The sequence below is a fragment of the Lepisma saccharinum genome, chromosome 13 (assembly GCF_977018435.1).
Source record: "Lepisma saccharinum chromosome 13, izLepSacc3.1, whole genome shotgun sequence".
Classification (NCBI taxonomy): Eukaryota; Metazoa; Arthropoda; class Insecta; order Zygentoma; family Lepismatidae; genus Lepisma; species Lepisma saccharinum.
In genome coordinates, this window is record NC_139241.1 from 70,860,350 (window position 1) to 70,881,196 (window position 20,847).

The 20,847-nt window shown below is 41.6% G+C and overlaps 1 protein-coding gene across 6 annotated transcripts in view; it reads right to left on the minus strand.

The window, feature by feature from the left end:
- Ogdh (oxoglutarate dehydrogenase Nc73EF) overlaps nt 1-20,847 on the minus strand; it is a 134,285-nt gene that overhangs the window by 36,588 nt on the left and 76,850 nt on the right. For all 6 annotated transcript variants that reach the window (XM_083134424.1, XM_083134421.1, XM_083134423.1 and 3 more), the window contains 4 exons: nt 19,065-19,244; nt 14,597-14,777; nt 10,685-10,812; nt 828-980 (listed from right to left, as the gene is read on the minus strand). In XM_083134424.1, the coding sequence (XP_082990550.1) occupies nt 828-980; nt 10,685-10,812; nt 14,597-14,777; nt 19,065-19,244 (642 nt within the window). The remainder of the gene's footprint in view (nt 1-827; nt 981-10,684; nt 10,813-14,596; nt 14,778-19,064; nt 19,245-20,847) is intronic.

Consider the following 20,847-nt stretch of genomic DNA (forward strand, 5'->3'; position numbering starts at 1 on the left):
GTTACATGTTAGACTGGAGTAAATTAGTCTTTAAAATCACATATTTCCTGTTTTAGAATGAAGTATGTGTAATATGTTTAAGCAAGCATAAAAAAGGGCTTCTTAAAGTACTTCATCATCCTCCTTTGCCGTTTCTGTCTCTGGCTGGGTCCCATTAAGTGTAATATCTTTCACGGTGGGTCCTGGACTGAAAAAGGTTGAGAACCACTGCTCTACGTGAAAGAGAAGTTACTTGAACATTCAGGGTGTCCACCAAAATAACAAATCGAAAATTCTTGACTCTGTCTTGACCTTTTCTTTCTTTTGTTTTTCTTAACCTTTATTATACTTAGATGAAGTTGAAAATTAGCAATTAGCTGAAGGGGCAGAAAAGTGAAGTAAGATAAACTAAATTAATCAGTCAGTCATTGTGATGGCACAAATGCTTGACCACAAGTATAATTTTGCGACTCTATATTGACTGCTTAACTTACTTGTTGATTTCTTTACTTTTCCTTGACTTTTTCCTTGACTGGTAGATACTAGTGCTGGATGATATATTGTCCAGACAATATATTGTGATATTGAAAAAATATCGCCCAAGCGATATCAACTAGATTATATATTGTCATGATATTTTGGTGATGTATATCGTGTTGGCAATATAACGTCATGATATTTTGGCAATATATATCATGTTGGTGATACATCATCACAATATTTGGCGATATATATCATGTCAGCGATATACTGTCATGTTATTTGAATATATATATCCTCTCATTGTAAAATAAAGTTGGTTCAGAAAACTAAACAGAAAGGCAGTTTGACTGTCTATGCTTACTTACCTTGACTTCATCCTCTGTGACAACCCCCCTAGAGATAAGTGCATCAGCATACTTCTCAACGACTGGCTTTGTGTGCCTGATCTTTTGATACATGAGCGGCTGAGTGAACATGGGCTCATCCACCTCATTGTGTCCGTTTCGTCTGTAGCACACCTGTGGAAAGAGGAACGACATATTACTTAGTTTACTAAGGCCGATAACCAGGGCCACATTTGTATGGATATTAATATTACTACTTCTTTTTCTTTATTTTTGTCACGTACCATGGCCGTGCAGTCTAAGGCATCACGCTTTAGGCTCCAGCTACGAGGTACAAGTCTCCTGGGAGGAAGCAATACAAATTTTCATAAGATGTCAGTTTGTGTATGGGACCGATGACCACCCACCATCGTTAGCAAATTGGGGAGTTACGAATGAGCAGTGTAACCTGGGCACGGACACCTACAACAACAACGGGGGTTTGTTGTGTTGACCTCACATCACCCCGTAGCTGTTATGCCACGCTTTATTTTTTATTTACTTGCGTTTCTTAATACGGTGCCAATGAAGGTCATTTTATACTCCTGAAGGGGATTGATGGAAATGGCTAAAACTATAATCCACTTACAACTGGCGAATTTACTTGTATGAATGTTATGATCTACTAATGCAATCAAGTAAAGCTAAAGTTGCCCATGCACTTTGCACCATGTAATGAGGCATATACGAGGGTCACTATTTATATTTTGAGCTTAACAATGAAAAAACAGGAATTTGGCATTGAAAACTGCTTTATTGTTTTTCGAAGTATTCTCCTTTATGGTCACTACACTTTTGCATTCGTTTGAACCATTTGTCAAAGCCGTTTTTCCAATCTTCTTGAGACACCTCCATAATATGGTTTTTGAACGCATCAACGGCATCTTCCGCCGACGAAAATAGTTGTCCACGCAATTTATTCTTGACATTCGGGAACAAGAAGAAGTCATTGGGTGCCAAATCAGGACTGTACGGCGGATGACCCATCAATTCGATTTTTTGACTGTTCATAAAGTCGGTTGTTAGACGAGATGTGTGACAGCTGGCATTGTCTTGATGAAGAATGATCTGACGGCGTTTGTTTGTTTTCCGTATTTGACCGAAGACCTCTGGCAAACAAATTGTTGTGTACCATTCAGAGTTGACCGTTCTAAGTTCCTCTAAAGGCACAGTTGCCACATGACCAGTTTTCCCGAAAAAACAGGTAACCATTTGTTTCGATGTGCTTCGAGCGCGAACAACTTTTCTTGGATTGGGTTCATCTTGAAACACCCATACAGTCGACTGCTGTTTACGTTCCGGCTCATATGCATATATCCATGATTCGTCACCTGTTACAATCTTATATACGTCTTTTGAAGCACCACGATTGTATTTATTGAGCATTTGTTTGCATAATTGACGCGAGCGTCTTTTTGAGTTTTTGTCAAATTGTGTGGGATCCAACGAGAACATACCTTTCTCACAGCTAAATGATCATGTAATATTTTATATATGCTGGTGGAACTAATGCCTATGGTTGCCTCAATCTCACAGTATGTCACATGATGATCTTGCAGTATTAGGTTTTGCACAGCATCAATGTTTTCTTGAACAACAACTGATTTTGGACGACCTTCGCGAATCTCGTCGGTGAGCGAATGGCGGCCACGATTAAATTCGTTATACCAGCGTTTCACAGTGGCAAATGTGGAAGTAAGTTGATCGATGCACTCTTGTCTTGATAATCCACGTCGAATATCGTAAAAGATTATCGCACGAAAATGTTCACGAGTTAATTCCATTTTATTGTTGTCGCGCAATCTCCAAGGCAACATAAACAACACAAATCAAGCTATTGACAAAACATTTGAAGTACGTTATGGTCAATAATGCCAGACGATTCCGTGCAAACGTCAAATCGTGCCTAACTTCAATCAGTGTTGCCAAGGCTCAAAATATAAATAGTGGCCCTCGTATAGTGGAAAGGGCTCAATCATTCTTTAATCTCAGCCATTTTGGAAGTGATTTGATCAGCACCATGGTCTGACCACACGTTCCTCTTTCTCTTGCACCCAGGTAGCCAGCCCTTCATTTGATGATGCAGTTGCTTTACGTGAGGACAATGCTGGAAAAATTCCAACCTTAGATCATCCACCCTGAGTATTGACCTCAGGTCTCCCTCATGGCAGTTAGATGCCCTACCGACCAGACGACCGTGGCTCTCACTAATATATTAATCAATATTAAAGATTCAGTAACTGCATCCAGTAAAGGTATACTGCGTTCAAGAAAATAATCTTTGCCCACACTACTTACAATACATTATATTATGGTGACAGGGTGAGAACACTACTATAATTTAAGTATTATTTCTTCCAATATTGTTTGTGTTTATGTTCATACTGCACTGAAGTTGATACAAAACTTTTTTCTTACAATTATAATTCCTTTGTTCAAACATAAATTATTATGGAGTACTAGTGGATATGGTTAGTACAGTCATGGACAGTTCTTGGTTATGTTTCTACTGAAAGTCAATCGTTACAACCCAGAAGTGTTTGTGACTGTACGACTGAACAACAGACAATTAGATACCTCTCAACCTACAAAATTTGCTACACTATAAAACAAAACAATGTTTATACCTTCAGTAAAAAAGTACCTGGAATTTGGCTGGTAAAAGTCCCACATTGGAGGTATTGAGAATTAATTTTGTCCATAGGATGGCAGCACTGTACTGAATGACCACACAGAGGGGTAGAGTAATCTATCCATCAGTTTCTGCACAGCAGCTGTTACGTTAGTTGTGTTGACGAGTGTCCTGCGATTTACAGAATGGAGACAAATATCGAGCAAAAAATTTGTTTGAAATTTTGTGTTGCCAACGGACTGTAGTGTGCTGAATCGTTGAAAATGCTACAAAAGGCTTTGGTGATTCCTGCCTGTTGAAAACACAAGCATATGCATGGTACAAGGCTTTAAAAGAAAGCAGAGAAGTTGTTGCTGATTTGCCCCATTCTGGTCGACCTTCCATGTCGACGACTGACGAAAACGTCGGAAAAATCAGGACAATGGTGCTTGAAAACTGGCGTGCGAGCGTGAGAGAGGTGGCTCATAAGCTTGGCATATCACACATGTCCGTTCACCAATTTTGACTGATGTGTTCGGCATGAAACGAGTCGCGGCACGACTTGTTCGGAACGAGCAGAATTTCCTACAAAAAGCACATTGCAGGGATGTTGCTGAAGACATGATTTCGTGAGCCTCTAGTGACTCAACCTTCATGAAACGCAACATAACTGGTGATGAGACATGGGTGTATGAATATGACATGCAAACAGGTCAACAATCTTCGGAATAGCACTTAAAAAATGAACCAAAACCCAAAAAACCATGCCAAAGTCGCTCAAAAATTAAGGTCATGCTCATTGTTTTCTTTGATTATTGTGGTGTTTTGCACTCAGAATAAAGAGTTTTATGTGACCGTTATGAGGCGTCTGCATGAGAATGTTCACCGGAAAAGACCACAGTTATGGAAAAACAATTCTTGGATTTTGCACCACGATAATGCATCGACGCACACGTCGACTCTTGTTCTTTTGGCCAAAAACTCAACACTTGTTCTTGCCCAAGCTGCATATTCTCCAGATATGGCTCAGTATGATTTTTTTTCTCTTTCCGCAACTCAAGTTACCACTTCGGGGAAGCATTTTGAATCAACTGAATCCATTAAAGGAAATTCACAGAAGGAACTCAGGTCGATACTGTCTTCTGCGTTTGAAAAGGGTTTTGAAGACTGGGTTAAGCATTGGCATATGTGTGTTGCATCTGATAAGAGTCTATTTTGAAGGTGACAAAATAAATGTTGATGATTAACCACTCATTTTGTGTTTTATTTACAAATTCCAGATACTTTTTGTACATAGTAGTATTTCACATTTAGGATCCCATACTGAGATTGTTGCAATTGTTTCAGTGAAAGTTCCTAGTTCGTGAATAATACGTAAAATCAAGTGTTTATCTTTCATGTCATGATCTCTACTGATAATCTAGAGTTCACTCACACAAAATCAAATGGCAAATATTCTGGCAAACAATATTTAAATCAGGGATCAGCAATCCCTCATTAATGGTTCTGATAGATCTGCCAATGTAATGTGAATTGAATTGCACTCACACTGAGTATCATATACTCCTGAGTTGTCCAGGAGTGAGAGAAAATATTGCTTGTGTTTTGCAACATCCTACCACGTATCCCCTTCACACAATCACCACACTTCAATTTGGAGGACGGCAAAAGTCTACCCATAAGTGCTAACTTCCTTAAATCAATCAGAGAACACAGACTCTAGATATCTCAGGACTTGCTGGGTGAAACGTGAACAACAACAGCATTATATATACTGACAAAAAAAAGTGAAGCAGCCAGAAGGAGTTGTCGAAGATTACCCCATTTTGGTATACATGCATACCATTGATGTGTGAGTAAATGATTAGATGTACAAGGATCTGTAATGTGTAGAACGCCCACCAGAGGGCATTTGTGACGTCACCTCCTGTTGCTGATAAGGTGGGACCAGTCACCTGCTGTGAGTCAGACAGTGCAGAATGAAGTTCAGAGAGGAAAACGAAGCACCGGCAATGCCTCGCAGACGCATTAGACAGCCGATCCAGCAATTGACAGCATTTGACAGAGGCCGCATTGTGGGACTGCATGAGGTGGGTTGGTCATATCGGGCAATTGCTAGGCATGTGGGCCATTCAGATGTCACAGTGGCCCGATGTTGGAATCAATGGGTACATGAGGGCACCCATGCACGTAGTGCAGGTTCTTGGTCAAACACCACTCCGAGGGAGGACCGTCGTATGGCGCTCCAAGCAGTGCGGGATCCCACAACTTCGGCACCCGTCATCCAAGAACATGTACTGGACACACTACAACATCCTGAGTTCCCGCACAGTGTCTCGACGACTCGCATCCGCCGGATTCGGGTCCTACCGCCCCATGCGCCGGTTGCAACCACAACACCGACGCCTGCGGTTGGTGTGGTGCCGTGCTCGGGAGGCATGGACAGAGGACGAATGGCGTCGCATCATGTTCAGTGATGAGTCCCGCTTCTCCATGACCTCCGATGACCATCGTGTGGGGGTGTGGCAGCGTAGAAGGCAGAGGGCATATCCTGCCTACATTGTGGAGACACACACAGGTGTGACCCCTGTCATCATGGTGTGGGGAGCCATTGGATATGCGTTCAGGTCACCTCTAATAGTGCTTCGGCAGACTTTGATGGCACAGCGATACGTCACAGACATTCTGCGTCCACACGTCCTACCCCTTATGGCACAGCACCCTGGGGCAGTGTTCCAACAAGATAATGCACGCCCACACACAGCCCATGTGTCTATGGACTGCCTAGAGCATGTTGAGGTCCTCCCGTGGCCTGCACGATCCCCGGACCTCTCCATCATTGAACATGTGTGGGATGACATTGGACGGGGACTCCGTCCTAGTGCCAACCTGCGGGATCTGGAGGGACAGCTGCAACACCTGTGGACGAACGTGCCTCAGGAGAGGATCCAAAGGCTGTTTGACACTATTCCGAACCGCATAAGGGCATGCATTGCGGCCACAGGGGGTGCGACACCCTACTGACCTGGTGCCACCATTCCACCTGTAACTGCCAACGACCTTGACTCTTGCATCCTATATTGTAATCAGTTCAATAAAGGTACATGGACTTTCAGCATATGTAGTTTCATTCACGTCCAACCACTCCTTCTGGGTGCTTAACTTTTTTGTCAGCCAGTGTATATATATATATATATATATATATATATATATATATATATATATATATATATATATATATATATATATATAGTGGAAAAAATGGATAAAAGCAAGGAGGGCCAAAAGGGCTAAATAAAAATCAAAGAAGGAGAAAGGAAACACTCAACGGACAGTGGAAAAATTCAAAATTTTTGCTAGCTTAGTAGCATCATCGGTGTGAGACGGAACCGGAAGTGGTTGGTTCAGTCTCACACAGATGATGCTACTAAGCTAGCGAAAATTTTGAATTTTTCCACTGTCCGGTGAGTGTTTCCTTTCTCTTTCTTTGATTTTACATATAAAAAAAATATATATATGTATGTATGTATATATATAATGGATAAAAGCAAGGAGGGCCAAAAGGGCTAAGTAAAAATCAAAGAAGGTAAAAGGAAACACTCACCGGACAGTAGAAAAATTCAAAATTTTCAAAAACCGGAACTTCCGGTTCCGTCTATTTCTTCTCACACCGATGATGCTATGAAATTAGCGAAAATTTTGAATTTTTCTACTGTCCGGTGAGTGTTTCCTTTTACCTTCTTTGATTTTTATGTGTGTGTGTGTGTGTATATATATATATATATATATATATATATATATATATATATATATATATATATATATATATATATATATATGTATATATACACACACACACACACACACAAATAATGAAGGAGACAGTAAACACTTACCACACGAATAGAAATAATTCAATATTTTGCGATCTGAGTCGCATTTTCAAGAAGGTAGATAAAAGATCGACGACACTTTGAGTAGAGGCACAGAATACTGACCGTAGCGTCTCTACGGTCAGTGTTGCCAGAAACAGTTGAAAGCAAACACGAAATACTTTAGCCAGTGTTTACTGTAAGGTGGGTGGGTAGTTTCGGGGAGGAGAGGAAAGAGTTACTGGTTGGCTAGGTTGAGTCCGGGGGGTATAGTGGCGTGCATGCCTGCTATATAGGCCCTTTCCCATCGCCTGTGGAAAGATGTGTCAGAGCGGGGGGGGTAAAAGGTGGATGATGGCAACACGGAAGCAGTTATTGAAGGTGGTGTTATGGCTGTTGGTGTGGATGGCAACTGTGAAATCGGAGTTTTGGGTGGAGGAACGGTGATTATTTATCCTTAGATTCAAGGGGGTGGAGGTTTTGCCTAGGTAGAAGTTGCCGCAGATTTGACAGATGAGGGTGTAAATTAGGTTGGATGAGTGGCAGGTGCCCTTAGGGTGAAGGGTGAACTCACCTGCCGCTGTAGGGATCAGGAGGGTGGGGGAGGTGATGAGTATGGGGCAGGTCTTGCATCTGGGTTTGCTGCACCTGTGGGCTTGGGGAAGGGGTGCGGAAGGGGTGGGGGTGTTTCGGACCAAGATCCTGCACAGTGGTCCCGAGACCAGAGACATCTTTCGGGAAAAACCTAGGGTCGTCTTCCGTCGCCCCCCCAACCTCAAAAACATCTTGGTCCGAAACACCCCCACCCCTTCCGCACCCCTTCCCCAAGCCCACAGGTGCAACAAACCCAAATGCAAGACCTGCCCCATACTCATCACCTCCCCCACCCTCCCGATCCCCACAGCGGCAGGCGAGTTCACCCTTCACCATAAGGGCACCTGCCACTCATCCAACCTAATTTACACCCTCATCTGTCAAATCTGCGGCAACTTCTACCTAGGCAAAACCTCCACCCCCTTGAATCTAAGGATAAATAATCACCGTTCCTCCACCCAAAACTCCGATTTCACAGTTGCCATCCACACCAACAGCCATAACACCACCTTCAATAACTGCTTCCGTGTTGCCATCATCCACCTTTTACCCCCCCGCTCTGACACATCTTTCCACAGGCGATGGGAAAGGGCCTATATAGCAGGCATGCACGCCACTATACCCCCCGGACTCAACCTAGCCAACCAGTAACTCTTTCCTCTCCTCCCCGAAACTACCCACCCACCTTACAGTAAACACTGGCTAAAGTATTTCGTGTTTGCTTTCAACTGTTTCTGGCAACACTGACCGTAGAGACGCTACGGTCAGTATTCTGTGCCTCTACTCAAAGTGTCGTCGATCTTTTATCTACCTTCTTGAAAATGAAAATATATATATATATATATATATATATATATATATATATATATATATATATATATATATATATGTATATATATATATACACACACACACACAGGAATAGGGTTAGAAATGGTGCCAGAAGGGCGGATAAACACAAATAATGAAGGAGACAGTAAACACTTACCACACGAATAGAAATAATTCAATATTTTGCGATCCGAGTCGCATTTTCAAGAAGGTAGATAAAAGATCGACGACACTTTGAGTAGAGGCACAGAATACTGACCGTAGCGTCTCTACGGTCAGTGTTGCCAGAAACAGTTGAAAGCAAACACGAAATACTTTAGCCAGTGTTTACTGTAAGGTGGGTGGGTAGTTTCGGGGAGGAGAGGAAAGAGTTACTGGTTGGCTAGGTTGAGTCCGGGGGGTATAGTGGCGTGCATGCCTGCTATATAGGCCCTTTCCCATCGCCTGTGGAAAGATGTGTCAGAGCGGGGGGGTAAAAGGTGGATGATGGCAACACGGAAGCAGTTATTGAAGGTGGTGTTATGGCTGTTGGTGTGGATGGCAACTGTGAAATCGGAGTTTTGGGTGGAGGAACGGTGATTATATATATATATACATACAATCACACACACACACACAAATGAAGGAGGAGACAGTAAACACTTCCCACATTAAAGGAAAAAGTTTGATATTTCGTAGCCTCGGCCACATTTTTAACGGAGAAGAAAGCGGTTCACAGAATGATGAAGAGTAGGAGCACAGAATATTAACTGTAGCGTTGGTACAATGTTGCCAGAGAAAGACGATAGGAAACAAATATAAGGTACTTTCACCAGTGTTTACTGCATAGGGTGGGTGGTTTCGGGGAAGAAGGGAAAAGGTTATTGGTTGGCTAGGTTAAGTCCAGGGGGTATAAATGCGTGCATGCCTGATATATAGGCCCTTTCCCATCGCCTGCGGAAAGACGTGTCTGATTGGGGGGGGGGGGGGATTAAAAGATGGATTATGGCAACACGGAAACAGTTATTGAAGGTTATGTTATGGCTGTTGGTGTGGATGGCAACTGTGAAATCAGAGTTTTGGGTGGAGGAACGGTGATTATTGATTTGGCAGATGAGGGTGTAAATCAGGTTGGGCCTAATAATATGTTAAAGATGACCACGCAGGGTCTATTAGGAAAAGGCGACCACGCAGGGTCGTTACAGTTTGTTTAGGATGCTGGCTTTTTTTCGTCACCAGTTTGTTTGCTGGTTAGATCCATCAGAACCATTAATAAGCGCATACAGCAGCACCTATCATCCAATGCAAAAAAATCCCAACCCATTACTGGTCTAGCAAGGCACGTAAAATTCAACAAAACACATCAAAATAGTTTCGGTCAGGCATACAGCACACACACTGATAAGACACCAAAATCAAAGAGATGCAGGCAATTATGCACTTTCCGCATGATCTTAATATCGACAGTGGACAGGCACGTCACTTTTGACCCCACTCTTGCAACAACTTAAACCCATCGTACGCAGCAGACAAACTGGCTACACTAGCACTCCTAGCGGCACACGAGGAAACTACAGGAACTGGAAGCCAACCCGGCAGTGAAGCAACGAGTTCCTCAGCGTATGGGGTGGCAGACGCCACTAAAATTAATAGAACATGAATTTATTTTATTGGTAATTCTGGAACATATTCACTCTTTTATGTAGTAATTTGATTCCATCAGTTTTCATTGGCTGAGTAAGTGTACGTAACAAGAGAAAAGTTTGGTTTCAAAATATTTGTATTAATGCTGTAACCCTACTAAATCCATTCTGCGATTTGAAATTCACACTTTTATCACTTCATTGCTTACAAAGCTAATGCTAATATATGAGTATTCTAATTTTAATGAACACAGAATATTCTTACATCCCTTTCAAACACACATATAGAAATAGTGACAATTAACTTACAATGTCAACGACTACATCTTTATGGAATGTGTTTCTCCACTCAGCTGCAACATTGCAGACGTGCATCACAGCCTCGGGGTCGTCAGAATTCACATGGAAAATGGGGGCGTTCACCACACGAGCAACATCTGAAATCAAAACCAATACAGGGTGATTCATAAGTTTGTGAAACATTTAAGAAACTTACTACAAATAAACAATACAACTGTCTGTGGTAACTCTGATCGACAAACTCTCCAAGTTTTTGTACACACCTCACAAATTCTCTATGTGCCATCTTTGCTTTGTTTAACATGATCTACAGGTCTTGGTGAATTTCTCATACCACTTCTTGATACTGTTGTACACAGGTGGTTCTATGACCAATCAAGGATTGGACATACATTCTTAAATACAAGCAAAACAGCACACTACTCCACCCAAGTGCAAGTCTCATTGCTACCACGGCTAAAATGCCATGGGAAGCCATTTTGTTTACTAGTAATACTAGCGGAAATTAAGGTTAATAACCAAAAACCATAAGAAACAGCCTAAAACCAAGTAAAAACTGCAATTCATGTCAAAATAAGTTACAGTAAAACCTGTCTATCCCGGAACATGATGGTTCAGAGCAAAATTTTCCATCTAACAGTTTCCTTCTTATACAGGGTTGACTTTAAATACAGTATAGAGAGCTGCAGGAAATAATGGAAAGACAGATTTACATTTCACATTACTTATAATGTAGAGTACTAATGCATGTGCGTATATGAATAAAAATGCGATACATACATCAATTTTATCATATCATCACTCATCCCCATCTTCGCAAATTACCCAAAAGTGGCACAAAAAGCAAAGTAAAATGGACACTTGCAAACATCCAAGCCCATGCCAGGCTTCGAACCCAGAACCCCTGGCACCGTAGCGCGATGTGGATAGAGGGAAAGAGAAAGACTGAAAGATGGAATAAGAGATTTGAAGAAAGATTGAGATAAAAGTAAAGAAAGAGGGATAACAAGAAAAAATAGAAAGATGACGAAAGAACAGAGGAGAAATAGACAAAGAAAGGTGGAGAAAGAGGGTGAGAGATGAAAGAGAGAAACTGAATCCTAACAGCTATGAGTATTGTAGCGCATTCTTTCATATCGACAATGTTACCGATAAGCGAGTGGCAACCAAGGCGTGTTCCACTTACAGTATTGCATTGTTTTCTTGCGAGCGAAAAAAAATAAAGGAAGAAATTTCCATCTTACCGAGAATAAAAACATCTGGTTGGTCTTTAAATGGTGTTCCGTTTCGGCGTTAACGAGGTTTCTGCCTTAAGCAGGTCATTTTCAGGTATAAAATCGGTCCGTTCTGGGGACTTTTTTCCCGTATTTACAGGTTTCCTTCTTATAGAGGTTCTGGGATATGCAGTTTTTACTGTATTATCAACATGCCAAAGCCATTTTTCATGCATGAGCACCATGTGCTACAATTGACTTAGAAGAAATTTTTATTTATTTACGCATTTTCAACGTAACATTTGTGTAGGGGCAGAATAACCCCCTTGTCTTGAAAATACCATCCACATAACTTATTTAGCATAAACATGCATAAAAAAAATCAATGTTTTTTCGTAAAAGCATTCGCGAGCTTAAAAACCTCCCATCCTAGTCTGACACCTGGTGGCCAGACTTGGAACTACATTCCAAGCTACCCATGACCTTAGTCAGCCTATGCATAAAAAAAAAAAAAAAATCGGTGTTTTTTTTGGTAAAAGCATTCGCAAGCTTAAAAAGCTCCCATCCTAGTCAGACACCTGGTGGCCAAACTTGGAACTACTTGATCCAAGATACCCATGACCTTAGTGGGAAGCATTCCAGGCCCTGATGTCATGAGGAAAGGTAGAAAATTCCTTTACTGTGTGTGAGGTAAGCCTTCACGCTCTTATTTTGTGTTAGTTTTTGACTGAGTAAGGTCACGAAAAATGATTGTGCCATTTTTCAGTAATGCAAGTGAGCACTATTAACTATTGTAATGGCAAATTATAGTCCCTCGAATGCCTAGCAAGGGCTAAAAGGATAAAAAGTAGTCAGGAAAAGTTTCCATGCCAATAATCGGGACTCGGGCATACCGGAAATTGCGCAGTTTGCGATCTCCATTTCTCTCACGTATGGCCACATGGCTATGCTAGCAGGGCTATTGAGTGCATAGCTGAGTGAATCCACTTCAATCCAACCTCATAAGAACCATCCACCACCCACGATCTCCTTAATAGTTAGGATAGGGTGCAAGACATGCAGGAGCATGTGTTTTTGTACCGCTAAAAGCTGTTTTCCCCCCAAAAACGAGCCATCTCCGAACATAGTGTGTGTGTGTGCAACAAAGGCCCCAAACCAGGTGTAAAGTCTTAATATCTATCTATATATTGCTGATTCCAGTTACTGTAAGTACCAAGTTGCTTTTATGTAAATGCTGTAAATGTAAAAGTGTATATATGTTTGTTCAGGCCTATGTGATTTCAAAATGTCTGTGTTAAATTGGCAAATAAATATGTCGGTCCAATGAAAGGGATCTCGTTTCATTCCTGGATATGTAATTCTGCTAAGTTCTCCTCCACTACCAGATAATTAGGCTGAAAGTTCTTTTAGATACCAGTGAGTCTTCTGGGGAATACTAGCTGATAATCTGGGAACACCACACGTCGCACAAGGGAGACGTGTGCCTGCATAGAGTAGCCTGGGAGTTGCATTTTTAGGTGTCTTTGCATTTTTTGTAGTTACTGAAGACCAGTAGGTAACCAAACCGATCAGTCAAGCTCAAACCTAAAAGTACAGCTCCTGAAACAATCACAGTTCCTCCTAAAATACTGTTCAACATTGTTACTGGAGCATTCCAGCGTTGTGTGTGTAACATCTACACATAAAATGTAACGTTCTAGACATGCAATTGGATTAAAATACTCATACTAAACTGACTGAATAAAATTTTGAAGTACTTTGTGGTGTCTACTAACAAATGAAAAAAAATTGAGTATGATAATGTAGTCTGAATGCACAAAAAGCATTAACAAAAATTTACTGTGTGTGTTATGCTTTAAAACTGTAACACAATTTGACTTCATTTTTCTGTGAATCATCATCGCCAATTGTAAAATTTAAACTACATGTTCTGCAATAGACATTTCTTTCACAAAATAAACATTTTTTACATCTGTACCACATGTACACCATTTAATAATTTTTCTTGTATGTACGTACGCATTGCTTACATTGTAGAATTATTTCTCTTGTAGTCTACGCTTATTACAAGCATAAAAACACAGTTTCTCGTGACATTTCAGGAGAACACACACTCCCTTCATAAGACATATATTTTTAGTTTGATTACAGATACATTTATAACAATGGTTAAAAATTTTTGAACAAAAAAGAATCAGTTATACAATGGATGTTGGCAATGTTACATTGTTGTAATTCATCATTGCCTAATGATATTTGGGATTCATAACTTTTAAATAAAAAATAATGTGATCAAAATTTTTATCTTTTTTTTTATCAAAATAAAAATAAAACAGACTGCTTGTTTTCACAGTTAACTAGCTATATTACAACAATGTAACATTAACAACGTCCATTGTATAACAGATTCTATTTTGTTTAAAAAAAATTAACCATTGTTATAACTGTAGCTTTAATCAAACTAAAAATAAATGTCTGATGAAGGGAGAGTGAGTTCTCCTGAAACGTCACAACTAAAAACTGTTTTTATGCTTGTAATAACTGTAGACTACAAGAGAAATAAATGTACACCATTGCTTCACCAAATCTGGCCTGAAACATTCAGCCATCTTTGTACTCTTAAGAATGAATAAACACAGAATTTGCAAACAAACAACGGGGCTGATCTGTACTTCACAATTAACTTCAAGTAATGTCAATAGCATACCTGTGCAATATGGTGAAGATCTTGAGAATCGAGGGTCAGTGGTAAAACCAATTTGGTTGTTAACCACAATGTGGATAGTTCCATGGGTGGTGTAGTCAGGGAGGTCAGACAAGTGAAAGGTTTCAAACACTATGCCTTGTCCACAGAAAGCAGCATCACCGTGCAACAGGATCGACATCACCTGCGAATTAATACAGCATTTTTATTAATAATTACCGAATCACAAACGTAACTTTTACAGATACCAATATGATTATTATATGAATGTATAATTTATTGATCTACTCATCCAATGGTAAATTATTAATGAAGACCATGAATGGTTCATTTGTTTCCTTTTGTACAGGGTGTCTCAAAAAGTCACTATCCATTTCCGGGACATTAGATCATTATATGATGTTGCTATGATGTCATTAAAATATGTATCTTTGGTGTAAATTTGTGTATTTACAAAATGTTAATTGGTTAGTGTCGAAGTGTGTGTAATTGTTAAATTTTCCATTTTACACCCATATCACTGATGATGAACTGCCGATTTGCCAATTCCTTTGAGCATTTTAAAATAGATAGTGACTTTTGAAACACCCTGTGTATTAGGAACCAATGTGAAATTTTCACCAGCATTGATACAATACCAACATTAACTTTTTTTACACACACACACATACATTATTATACTAATAATAATTCCATGTCTCTCCTGCGAAAACAATTATTTTACCCTCGTATCAATTACAATGACTTGCTATCGCTATTCACAGAAGGCTGTTAATTGATATTCAAGAAATTTTATGTTAAGTCCTAGTATAACAAAGTATATGGCCATATTTGGCCATAATCATATTACTTGATTTCACGCTGGTTCACTAGATGGCACTTATATATATATATATATATATATATATATATATATATATATATATATATATATATATATATATAAACACAGGAATAGGATCAGAAAAGGTGCCAGAAGGGCGGATAAACACTAATGATGAAGGAGACAGTAAACACTTACCACACGAAGAGAAATTATTCAATATTTCGCGATCTATGTCGCATTTTCAAGTTGAAGAAGAAAGATCGGCGTTACTGAGAGAAGAGGCACAGAATACTGACCGTAGCGTGTCTACGATCAGTGTTGCCAGAAACAGTTGATAGATCACAAGAAGTACTTTCACCAGTGTTTACTGTAAGGTGGGTGGGTAATTTTGGGGAGGAGAGGAAAGGGTTACTGGTTGGCTAGGTTGAGTCCGGGGGGTATAGTGGCGTGCATGCCTGTTATGTAGGCCCTTTCCCAGCGCCTGCGGAAAGATGTGTCAGAGTGGGGGGGGGGTAAAAGATGGATGATGGCAACACTGAAGCAGTTATTGAAGGTGGTGTTATGGCTGTTGGTGTGGATGGCAACAGTGAAATCGGAGTTTTGGGTGGAGGAACGGTGATTATTAATCCTTAGGTTCAAGGGGGTGGAGGTTTCGCCTATGTAGAAGTTGCCGCAGATTTGACAGATGAGGGTGTAAATTAGGTTGGATGAGTGGCAGGTGCCCTTATGGTGAAGGGTGAACTCGCCTGCCGCTGTGGGGATCGGGAGGGTGGGGGAGGTGATGAGTATGGGGCAGGTCTTGCATTTGGGTTTGTTGCACCTGTTAGCTGGGGGAGTGGTGTGGATGGGGTGGGAGTGTTCCGGACCAAGATGTTTTTGAGGTTGGGGGGGGCGACGGAAGACGACCCTGGGTTTATCCCGAAAGATATCCCTGGTATCAGGATCACTCTGCAGGATGGGGAGGAGGGAGTGGAGGGTATGTCTGATTTTCATAATATGGGGGTGGTATTGGGTGATCAGGGTTGGAGGGTTGGTTTTAGGTTGTTTGGTGCGGTTGTGGGAGTTGGCTCTGGTGATTTGTTTGTTGATGAGGGTGGAGGGGTAGCCACAGTTGGTTAGGGCTTGGTGCAGGCGTAGGTTGTAGTTTTGGCGGGATGAGGGGGATGAGTTGAGGCGCTGGCCTCTGAGGGCAAGGGAGAATGGGATGGCTTTTTTGGTGTGGTAGGGGTGTGAGCTGGAGTAGTGGAGATACTGGAGGTGGTTGGTCGGTTTAATATGTATGGAAGTTTCCAAGTGATCTCCCGCAATGTGGATGTCCACATCTAGGAAGGTCACTTGGTCTTTTGAATGGAACCAGGTGAATTTGAGGGTGGTGAAGTCGTTAAGTTGGTTTAGGAATGTAGTGAGGGAGGGTTCGCCATGTGTCCAGAGGAGAAAAATGTCATCTATGAATCTGAGCCAGAGGAGTGGTTTCAGTTGCTGGGAGTCAAGGAATTCCTGTTCCAGCCTGCCCATGAACAGATTGGCATAAGAGGGGGCCATGCGGGTACCCATGGCTTTGCCACGTATCTGCAGGTAATGTTGATCACCGAAGCAGAAGTTGTTGCAGGTAAGTACAAGGTTGGCTAGTTGTATCAGGAAGTGAGTGCTGGGATTGTGGGGTTTGGGTTGGCTGTTAAGGAATGATTCTGTGGCACGGAGGCCATGGGCATGGGGAATATTAGTGTAGAGGGATGCGACATCAACAGTTGTGAGGATGGTGTTAGGTGGTAGAGGTAGTAAGTTTTGGATGATGTTAAGGTAGTGGTTGGTGTCACGGAGGTAGGAGGGCAGGGCTTGGACGAGGGGTTGGAGGTGAAAGGCTGAAATGCGTTCAGTGGGTGAATTGTAGCTGGACACAATGGGTCTCCCGGGGTTGTTCGTTCGGTTTGTGAATTTTCGGGAGGATGTAGAAAGTTGGGGTGCGGGGGTTGTCAGGTATGAGTGAGGAGATGGTGGAATTGGATAGGCCTTCAGGGGGTCCTCGGGAGAGGACAAAATCCCGAGTTTTGTCAAGGTGTGTGGTAGATGAATCAACCGTGGTGGGCTTGTAGGTTGATGAATCGGAGAGTTGACGGGAGGCTTCCGCCACGTAGTCAGAGGAGTTCATGACTACTGTGGTGGACCCTTTGTCGGCGAGGAGGATTTTGATGTCCGGGTTGTTGCGGAGGGACCGGAGGGCTTGGTGCTGGGCCGGGGTTAGATTGTGGTGGGAAGAGGAGTTTTGGAGGTATGTACTGTCAGAAACATTGTTGATAACAGAGGTGATGTATCTTTCAAGAGGGTGGTTGTTGGGAATAGAGGGGGGATCATGGGGGGAGGGGGGGCAGAATTGGAGGAGACTGGGATGTGTGTCTGAGGGATTAGCATTGGAGGGGGGATTCTTGGCCCAAAAATACGTCCACCTAAGTCTGCGGGCGAAGGTTTGTATGTCAAATAGTAGCCGGAAATTGTTAGGGGTGGTGGCTGGGGAGAAGGTAAGACCTTTGGAAAGAACGTCAATTTCGGTGGTTGTGAGGTTGTGGTTGGAAAGGTTCAAGACGGAGGTGCAGTCAGTGGGTGGTGGGGGGTGAGGAATGTCAGTGTGCTGACACATCTTTCCGCAGGCGCTGGGAAAGGGCCTACATAACAGGCATGCACGCCACTATACCCCCCAGACTCAACCTAGCCAACCAGTAACCCTTTCCTCTCCTCCCCAAAATTACCCACCCACCTTACAGTAAACACTGGTGAAAGTACTTCTCGTGATCTATCAACTGTTTCTGGCAACACTGATCGTAGAGACGCTACGGTCAGTATTCTGTGCCTCTTCTCTTAGCAACGCCGATCTTTCTTCTTCAACTTGAAAATGCGACATAGATCGCGAAATATTGAACAATTTCTCTTCGTGTGGTAAGTGTTTACTGTCTCCTTCATCATTAGTGTATATATATATATATATATATATATATATATATATATATATATATATATATATAATATATATATTGATATTTTTTTGTTATTTGTTTGCACTTTTCTTTACAATTCGATTCCACAGCTGGTGGGCCTGTTCGGGCCCCTCGAGATGCTAAGGATCTCAATCTGCAATGTCAAAAGACTGTTCCTATGTTTGGGGGTAAATATACCTATTTCAATGAGTTAGTTGTTCAAAAAACAATAATTCCTGTAAGTTCGTTTATTTCAGAGAAAGAATGATATAATCACAAATTAAAAATTATTATGTCCTGACCAATTAATTACATGTGAATTTGTGCATTTTTATGCAATACCTAGGTATAAAACTCAGTTCCACATTAGTGAAAAAACGTTTGTGTTGAACCAAAGCAATCTACAACAATTAACAATTTGTGAATTTACCTAATTTGTAATGTTTATTACATGATCCTTGCCTTTGTAACAATAAATATTGTTTTACATAACAAGAAATGGATTGCTTATTGTGATTTCAATGTGCTTATTATTGTGTCTATGTTGTCTGAAATTGTGCAGTCGAAACTGTAAGGATCACATATTTAGTTTCTAGCCATAGTAAAAGAAATTCAATCGTCTTCTCAATAATATGCCTGTCGTAGTAATAACAACTAGCTTGCTTCTGCAACCTACCTTCTTTCCTTCGCTGTCTCCTCTGTAGAACTGTTCTGCTCTTGTCTTGCCCTGCACTACAGGGTCTACAGCCTCCAAATGGGAAGGATTCGCCACCACGGCCAAGCGAATGTTCTTGTTCGTAACTCGGTTGAGACGCTCGATGTATGTGCCCAAATGGTATTTTACATCACCAGAGCCCTGCAAAGAAAATCCAATGGTTCAGCTCTATTGTTGAAACCACCTTGTGAACAATTTGAACTCTCATTAATCCACAATGCAACTACTTCACAGAAATCAAGAACTTCTTCACTCAGTGTGAAGCAGAAACTGGGTTTGTTTTTTACGAGTATAGGCATGGTCCAAAAGTCACCAGGGCCTCCCCGATGGCACAGTGGTAGCGTCGTTGCCTTGTAATCAAGGGCTCACAGGTTCGATACCCAATGGAGGCACATAGTGGTTCGGATCCCACTTAAGTCACCAGAGTCTATGTGTTAAATGACATGACAATTGGCCATTCCTTAATTCCTCATGTGAAGCTTGTAAAGTTTTGTTACGGCCATCATAAAGTTAATGTTTGTGCGACGAGTGAATTTTGTTCTCCCACGAAATGCACAGACTATAATTGATTTGTTATTTAGTGTCGCTTTTCTGCTACTTTTGGCTAATCATGATGATAAGGATATATTATGAAATTAATGAATGGACACTCACAAAGAACACGTATGCCCCGGTTGGAATTTGAACCCAGGACCCCTGGCATCAAAGGGTCCTGTGCTTACCACCCTGTCACGGAGGTCGACACGCAGACTAGAAGGCTGGCTTGTTCTGCGAAAATCATCTGCTACTTGCAGACAATGTGTGTACATGATGGTTTTGAACTGCACTAAGCCCCGCGACAGGTTAAGTTTGAAGCAGATTTTATGTATTAAACCACGCCAGAATGGCGCTCAGTATCTCCCATGCAAGTCTTGCCTCAACTACCGAGCTGCTCATATCACAGACAGTGAGAAAATCGGGAGTATTGCAGCAGGACTACATTTTGTGTGCATGTTTGGGTCTATTATATGCGAAAAGTTGCTGCAAACCTAACCTGTCGTGGGGCTTAGTTTGGAAAATACAATATTATTTGATAAGATTGATTGATTTAGTTTATTTTACTTCACTCCTCTGCCACTTTCAGCTAATTGCGAAGATGAGGAATGGTGATAAGATAAATGAAGGAACAATCACAAACATACAGGGAAAACACAGCACGAACCCCACAGACGATTATACTGGCTGCAGTTCCAGATGCCAGAACCTTGCTAGCCTGCAGAATGCACTCCACAGTGTACTACATGGAAAAGAAGTTGACTTACAGCCCACAATATTATTTGAAGAGAGAGATATGAAACAACATGCACAAGCTGAGTGTGCCTTAACTGTTATTCAAATAAAAGAGACTCACTCACTCACTCACTCTCTCACTCTCTCACTCTCTCTCTCTCTCTCTCTCTCTCTCTCTCTCTCTCTCTCTCTCTCTCTCTCTCTCTCTCTCTCTCTCTCTCTCTCTCTCACTCTCTCACTCTCTCTCTCTCTCTCTCTCTCACTCTCACTCTCACTCTCTCACTCTCACTCTCACTCTCACTCTCTCTCTCTCCCAGGCCCCCCAGATGGTGCAATGATAGCATCTTCGCCTTGTAATTAAGGGGTCGCGGGTTTGATACCCGGTGGAGGCACACAGTGATTCAGATTCCACACTAAACTGTAGGTCCAGTCCCAATTAGCCTTACTGTGCACAAAGTGGACTTAAAACACCAAA